The following is an 8,588-nucleotide window of genomic DNA, read 5'->3' as shown; positions in this document are numbered from 1 at the left end:
GTCCCATCTTCTTTTCTGTATCTTTCGGTTGTGGAGAGATGGAGGCATTTCAGCAGGTTGGGGTTGCAGTATGGATGGATGGAGAGGTATGCCTTGTAAGCAGCATGTGCAGGAAATCGAAGGCCAAGAAGAGGATGAAGGAGAGTCTGCCTCAGCCACTTTGGCTATGTGGTGTTGGGGAAAGGGTCCTAGGTTGTTGAACAAAGGGTCCTTGCTAAGGTTGGTCACCCCAGGTAGTGGACATGCTCATCCTTTCTGTTCTCTACAGCATTGGGATCCCGACAGGAACACTCATCTCGTAAGTCACAGGACATTGGGAATGGAATCACCTGCGTAGAGAATGAGAAACTTAAATTCATATGTAATTGCCAACTTTAGAGCCCATCTATCCATTTTTTAATGCTTATGAAGTTGTAAGCTCACAAACACAAACACATGCTCTTTATCCTCAAAACAGAAGTTGTCCAAATATTCTTAGTCAAAACCTGAACCCTACCTAATCCTGAAGCTAAACTGTTACATCCTCAACGTCACTATAGTAACACTTCTTCATAACCTCAATGTACAACACCAGCTCCAAGAGAGTTTGGACGATGTGTAAAAAAACCAAAAACCCACAAAATGGAATAATTTGCAAATCTCATAAAGCAATGTTTTATTTTCAATAGAAGATAGAAAACCATTGTACCATTTTCTGCAGGAACATTTTACAACTAATTAAGTTAAATGGGAGCATCCAGTAATGTGACTCCACATAAAAACAGCATCTTAGACAGGCAGAGTTTCTCATGAATATAGAAGGGCAGTGGATCCCAAATCACACAAAACAAATATCAACTACAATGCATAATCCCAAAAAGTTGATTCTTTGCATCTGGACATAGCGTTTTTAGTGGAGAAATGTTTCATCATTCATCCAAGTGACTTCTTCAGTCTCAGCTGACTGCAGGGTTCCCCAACCTTATAAACAGTACATTTGCACAATGACTGACACTAGCACCACTGACAAACAATGAGCTGTGAGGTTAGTCTCATAATCATAATATGTCCATTGTCATGACCGTTGATCACAACCACTGATCAAAGACGATTAGTAGCATTCACAGAGAGTTGGGCATCCCTAGCATCCAACATCAGCATGGAGGACAGGAAGCCACTCACATCACTTAGTAATGACCAGATGATGAACTATTTGAAATGTCCATATCTGGAGGATTGAGCATGCATCAAGACACATTACATAATATTATCAAAAGAATATGGAGCACTATAGACAAAGCTGAAGATCTGGATATCTTTGGGCCCTCAGGTTACACTACATTAAAAACTGGCATGATTCTGTTATCAGTGCATGATTTCAGGAACAGTTCCAGAAATCCTTTGTGTGCTCTGTCATTCAAAGAAGAAGCCATATTATCATTTTAAATGAACCAAAGTTCAATGCTGCTCTTTGGTCACAGCAATCAAACTTGTATTTATTTACTGAAAACATGGATGCTGTATGCTCTGGACCATGAAGAGGAAAGGGACCATCCCACTTGATGTAACTGCTCAGTTCAAAAGCCTGCATCTCTTATGTTATGGGATACATAAGAGATGTGTAAACTGGCAGCTTGCACATCTGCAAAGATGCATCGATATTGAATGCCATATACAAGTTTTAGAGCAATATATACTCCCATATGGATGACATGTTTTTTAATCAAGGCCTGTCAAACAACATGGCTTCATAGTAGAAATGTCCAGATGCTGAACTGGCCTGCCTGCAGTCCAGATCTTTCACCAACTGAATACATTTGGCGAACCATGAAAAGAAAAATACAACAAAGAAGACCCAGGACTGTTTGAGCAGCTAGGATCCTCTATCAGACAAGAACTGGACAACATTCCTCTCCCAAATGTCCAGCAACTGGTTTCTATTTACATTTTACACAACATTCCAGCTTTTTTGAAATTGGGGTGGTAAAATATGAAAATAAGAAAAAAAAATGTCTGAGAAGGGTAGCACCATGAAACTAATGGGCAATTACATCTAACAAGTCTTTTCATGCTAGAAATTTGCAGTACTTTATGTGATGCCATCAAACAGTAGTGTCATTCTACTATGAGGTGACTTTAGGTAAGTGTTTGGTCTTTTTTTCAACATTTTCTGCTCATAGAAGACTCATGATATTAACCATACTATTACAGCAATTGATCCCCTTGTTTTTTCTGATAGTCTTATGTCAAAGTGAAATCCTGCAGGTGAACACAGAACCGGAAGATCAGTGGACATTGCCTCTGGCTTTGACGTCACTAGATAACGATGGTAATGCGTCACTAGCACCAGCTGCTGCTGACTTGTCTGCCCACCTCTTGGGGGGCCTGCTTCAGCTGATTCGGTACACAAAATGTGTCCTTCATCTGCAGGCCAAACAAGAAACACGTGTGGTCCAAGCAGTGAAAGGCAGCCGGTGAACCAAGGATGTCTGCATTTTGTCCTAGGCTTGCTATCAATGTCATTTCTTTCACGTTAGAGCAGACTGATACTTCATTTTTTGCACAATGAGTTTCAGTATACACTGAAAATGTATAGAACCTGGTCAGTGCAACCAGCAGATTCTAACAGCACGTCTCAAGACAAAGACAGCTATTAGTGAAAGCTATCTGGCTACTAGAGGATGAGTTGTTTCCAGGAGAGGATCATTGTGCTATTAACTAAATACGGAGTAGCTGCTGTATAATTACTGAGACTACTCCTATGCCATCTTACAAATTACACCATGAGCTCATACTATCTAAAAATTTGAATTTCCCATTAACTAAAAGATGCTGTTAAAAACTTAATTTGATCTACAATCACACACTGATTGATTTCCTGTCTACAACTAAACAATTTTATCAGATCTTCAAGTTTCTGATAGTTTTCATTAGATTCAGTTTAACTATAATGGAATTGTGTAGTGCAGAGGTCCAAAGCTTGGGAGAGTGAGGTAAAACTGGAAGAAAGGTGGCCTGCTGATAAGCAAACAGTCTCTAAGCTATTACAGCTTCAGCCACAAAGGCTTAAAGATCAGTCAACCAGCTTCCAGTGGCTAGGAAAAATATGTATCCTCTGATCGCTTGGAAAGTGGTTTTTGGAGGTTGCTGGCTATCTCCAGTGAGTCAAAAAGAGGGTGCTGCACCAAAAACACCCTGTAGCATTGATTTGGCTACTGCATCTTTTGAAATGTGTTGGTTGCAGTGTTAAGGAACAGCATTTAGTTTGGAGTCAAGCATTCTAATGCGTAGCCTTTTTTCCTCAGCCACACGTTTCATTTTGCATGGAATCTGCTCATATCCAGTGTACAGTTTACATTGTACAGAATTTCATTACCACTTGATGAGTGTTTGCAGATACGACAGTAGTCTTCCTGACCAGCGAGAGCTACTGTCTAACAATAATTTGGAAACTAATGTCAACTACTTGTACTCACTAGTAGTTGGTGATTGTGCAAACTTCTGGTGACTGCAGCTACCTGCTAGAAACCGACGCATTTGCAAAGAGATTTTCTGTGTAGCGCCATTTACCAATATGCCATATACCGCTACATACCAGTTTGTGACAGTTTCACACTAGCAGCTGCCAGCAACTTGTATTATACATCTACTATACACTTTTCCACAGTGGCCAGTAGTTTCCAGGGGTCAGTGACCCGCTTCAAGGCTTGCATGACTGAAATAAGGCGTGCTAGCCTTATAATATATATATAAAAAATTTGATTTCATAGTACTTTTCTAAAAAAAAATTAGAAAAGCAAAATTTGAAATTGCTTTAGATTGCAGTTAAAAGAAAATGCTTACAACCAAAATGTTATACCTTCATTGGTGCCAAATGACATAAAATAGGGGCAATAATTTTAAGAATTGGGACTTTATTGACAGCGGGTCTGTGGGGGAGCATGCTAGTCACAGAGGAGCAGTGACGCAGGTTCTCCTTTGAAATTAGGTATAAAATAAGTTGTTTATGTGTGGGGGCGGTGTTCTTAATGTCAGGGCCAGGTGGGCAGTGCCCAGACTCCTCTGAGAAAATGAGGCCTACGTGTGATGACTTTACAAGCCCAAGGCCAGACACACTTCAAAAACAGCTGTCAAATGCATGACCAGAGTTTCCTTTGTAGCATTTTGAAGCCAAGAACATGGGGTTCCTCATTCCCGTACAACTCTTTCCTAGTTTAATTACAAAAATTCTGAGTTTCACACTTCCACATTGTTTGTTTTGGAGTGTCTCGCTTGCTGTGTCTTGCTTTATTATTCCCCTTCTCTTGCAGCACAATATCTCAATACACTTCCCATTCCTTTATTTCTCCTCCAAGGGCAGTTCTGTTTATCTCTCAATCTAGAGAGTGATGGTGGGTGGCAAATTTGACATGGTTTCCTTTGACCTTGACCTCCAGGGTGGCTGCGCCAGCTGCCACATCTGGCCCTGACTTAAGGTTCTCTCAGGGTGGCTGGGAAATTAGACTGACTGACTGGCCTTGTGGGCCTGGGGGCCATCGTGCTGCCCTATGTCCCTGGGCTAGAGAAGGCCTGTGCGAGGACACCCACTGACAGCAACATGAAAGCCCTTCAGAAGAACACAGACTTTGTCAGAGCCACATCCTTCAATTTCAGGAACAGGACGAAATAACAGAGTTCCTATTGACATGTCTGTGTTTGCAGTTTGTGCGTTTAAGCCAGCGCTTAAAGGAAAGAAGGTGGCTTTTTGGGCAAAGGGCTGGGAGAAAGGGAAATGGCTTATCTAGAGATCTAGAGATACCAAACTGTTTATTACGTAAATTACATAAATAAGATTATTAGAGGGAATTATAAAAATATATATGGCTGCTTACATGTCATTATAGATTAGAGTGTGTTAATACAGATGTTTTGCTTTCTTATTCAGTCTTTATCTAGAATTTAAGATATAAGCAAAACCTAACCAGTGGCATGTTCATGCTCCTACATTCATATATTACATTCACAGGTCTGAAGATTTCAAAGAATTGTTTGTCACAGCACCAAGAGCACTAGTGTACTGAAAAACCTAAAAATTAATTATCAGTGAAATCTTACAAGTATATGAGTCTGAGATAACCGAGGCCATTAAGAAATTTAAATTAAAAGTCACAGACTTATGCTATAAATACAAAATTGGAATGAGAGCGAGAGACAGAAAGAACAATGGGCAAAAATAAAGTTGTTACAGATTAGATATGGAAGGAAAAAGAGCCACTTAAGAACCAAAGAACACATAACTAACTTTTGGCAATTCAAATGCAAGCACTTGGCATCCGTTACCAGCCTAAACCCCTAAAACCTGTGGGGAGTGTGTCCTCCAGCTGTGTAACTACCTTTGCTCAGCTGTGTAGAAAAGCCCTGCTCTTTATATTCCCCTCTCTCTCATGCTTTTTTGCCCAGTCCACCTTCAGTCCTTGCTCCCCATACTCATACAAATAAATAGTAGGAATTAAAGGAAACTATGCCATTAAAATCTGAATTCTATCACAGTACACTGGCCTCCATGTGGAAAAGCAACAGCCACTTTTCATAAAAGATCATGTGTTAAAGATTGTGTGTTTCCAGGTGACTTACATAGAGACAGGATTTGTTTTTGTTTCAAAAGATGGATTGCAGCCATAGCGGTTAGTAGATATCAGACTGTCACCTGAACAAAAAGCATCAGTCATGACACATAGCAAATCATATGTTGAGCATACTTGTGCTAGACTGAGAGTGGTAAACAGCGGCGAGGGGCTGGGAAAGATCTCAGCGCCCACCCGAGACCCAAATCAGACAGAAAAACATACAGGCACATTCATAAAATGTTCTCAAAGAGAGGCCAACTATATCCAAGAAAGGAATTCCTTCCAAAATAGGTGGTGGGGGGGCTAAAAAGGGTCTTGTGCAGGGAACCCTCAGAAAGGCACACTCCATAACCCTTACTTCCTCTCCTCTCTGCCTGTCCAAATCCAGCCAACAGCTTGCAACTATTAAGGGGAGATCCTGTGGTGACCTTACGTGCAGCCAGTCCTTGCACCTTCAAAGCTCCTGGGGTTGAACAACACACAGCAAGTCATCCAGAACTCCTAATACACAAATCATTACCAAAACAAAGGGATATAGCAGTATTTGCTGGGAAGTGGAAGAAAAGTAAACGAGGTCCGTTGCTTTTCAGTACATTTTCCCCTTATTTTTTCCCCCTTCCAGCTGTTATTCAGCTCTTATCGGGAATAAATTCTGAACGAACATGCAAAAAGAGAAAGCTCTGGAAAACTTAAGTGAAAATTACATAATTCCTTTAATATGATTTTGTTTGGTAAGAAAACAAAGTGCTCCGGATTGTGTCTGGAGGAAATTGTATTACATTCCAAACATTAAGATTTTTCACATTGAACTGTTGAATCAGTTTACATTTTAAGAGGCATGGATTGTGATGCCGGAGAGCATAATAATAAACAATCGTGCAACAGCGGTAAAGAAGTCACTTTAAGCAGCTTTCATTAACTGGGGTGTACAGATGTTTTCATGAATTGTGTTGTATCTCTTCCATCATTGAACTGACATAAAAATGATAAACTACTGACCATTACATGACCTTTTTGGATTTTGGTTGCAGAATAAAGAAGTGAGGGTGAATACTTGTTGATTTATCTATTTATTATCCACAGACTTGCTGGACGGACTCAAATCATAGAAAAGATATACGATGATGAGTGCATGTTGGAAAACCATTTTGTTCTGTTACCAAAATAGAGAAGTAAATAGAAGTAATCAGGCAAACAAGATCTGTCTGTGGTTTTATGAAAATAAAGCACCAGTAAGTTCAATGACATACACTGGGAACAATAACAAGCAAGAGTAAAATTCCTACTGAATGACCAGTAACTGATGGTTTGTGTCTGTTCAGGTGCGTTTTGTTTGTGTGTGAATTAGATTAAGCGAGAGTGAGAAAAAAAAAGACAACCCAAGTGACTGAAAGTGGGAATGTGTGAAGGGAAGACTGCATGATAATGAGATAATGAATGAGGGAATGCAGAGATGGGGGTGGGGCGTTGGGCTCCTATGGAGTTTTCCATTAGTCTTTGAGAAGGCCTTTGCTGGTTCTCATTCTTCTGTAGGCTACTATCACGGCTCCTATGTGCATTCACGCTCTCTACACTGCACCACCTTTACTCAGTTTATTCATACTAGACAAAAAGGTATTTAAAAACTACTCTTCTCACCCTCAATGGTCACCATGTTAGCTACGTTAAGAAGCCAGCGGAAGAAAGATTCATTTTCAGCGTCGAAGGTGATGGCAAAAGCTAGCTAGCTTACACAAACAACATTAACGAACAATTATTTTGTGTTACGGCATTGACTGGCGTTTGGGTTTTGTTGTCTATGTAGAAAAAGTTTGTACTAGTTGTACTGCCAGAGCCACAACTAGTAAATATTTCCTAAATGCTGACGCTAATGTTAAAAAAATGCTAACTGCATGACAGCATTTCTATTTAGTACACAGCTTTCACTTCTTCTTCTCTCACAATAATTTATCTGTTGGTTTTGCTTTATTTATGAAATTTTATTACAGTGCAATTACATTACAACTTTTATAATTCATTATCTGTGTAAATTAACCACGTGGCTGTCAGGACAGAGACAAAATAGCAGTTAGCTGGAGAGTGCAGTGGGGTAACGTTGGCAATTACATGTTATACATCTGATGAAACTGTTGCTGTCTACATATACAGAAAATCACATTGAACAGAAATTCACATCAACACTTACATCCATAAATAGCGACATAGTTGTCGGAAGAGGGCTATTTAATGGCAAACCAACGTGTGCACTCAGTAACCTTGCTTTTACATAGGATATAACCAGAATACAACCAGCTGGGTCAAGGAGCCTACTGCAAAGAGACATCGGAGATATTGCAAAAAAAATCAAAAAGTTATTTTTGTCTCTAGTCAGTAAATTTAATGCACAGGTACTTAAATATAAAAAAAATGCAATTTACACCTCACAAATAACTTCATTTAATTTAATGCGTGGAACTGTATTTCATTATAGCAGAGTAAATGTACTGTATCAAAGACAGACAAAAAAGGATTATGCTATTGTCTCTGATTAAGACAACTGTGGATGACTTAAAAAAAATTTCTAGCTAACAACAAGAAAAAAAAAATCACAGTGTCACAGAAACAAAACCTTTGTTGATGAAATACGTGTTTAGGCACATGTAAGCGAGCTGGAACAATGTCTTTATTTGAGGTCTGAATGGGAACATTGATTTCACTCTGAAGAGATAAAAACTGTCTGTCTTTGTCAGCTGGGAAAAGCATTAATCAGCAGGTCAGAGAAGCAGAATCTGTAATGAGTTACACATTTGTTTTTATTATATATAACATATTTTTTTTATGAATCTCTGTCCTGGGTTAATCGCCATGGATTGTAGAAAATAAGCATCAGGTGCAAAACGCCCTGTAACTGACTTGTCTGAGTTGATCAAAAAGGAATGATTGTGAGAATATGAGATAAACAACTAAATCCAAATGTCTTATTAACGCAAGTACTAAAACAATAAATAGAGAGGAAATATGGGC

The 8,588-nt window shown here is 39.4% G+C and overlaps 1 protein-coding gene across 3 annotated transcripts in view; it reads right to left on the bottom strand.

Annotated features, from left to right (window-relative positions):
• The window catches only part of pappaa (pregnancy-associated plasma protein A, pappalysin 1a), a 97,327-nt gene continuing 88,739 nt past the window's right edge, over positions 1-8,588 (bottom strand). For all 3 annotated transcript variants that reach the window (XM_085358318.1, XM_085358319.1, XM_085358321.1), the window contains exon 22: positions 1-329. In XM_085358318.1, coding sequence (XP_085214444.1) covers positions 225-329 — 105 coding nt within the window. In that variant the 3' untranslated portion in view covers positions 1-224. The remainder of the gene's footprint in view (positions 330-8,588) is intronic.

Source organism: Diplotaxodon limnothrissa, linkage group LG7 (genome assembly GCF_057381915.1).
Source record: "Diplotaxodon limnothrissa isolate DT_005_m linkage group LG7, D_limnothrissa_male_GT1.1, whole genome shotgun sequence".
Classification (NCBI taxonomy): Eukaryota; Metazoa; Chordata; class Actinopteri; order Cichliformes; family Cichlidae; genus Diplotaxodon; species Diplotaxodon limnothrissa.
This window is presented reverse-complemented; position numbering and strand designations above follow the sequence as displayed.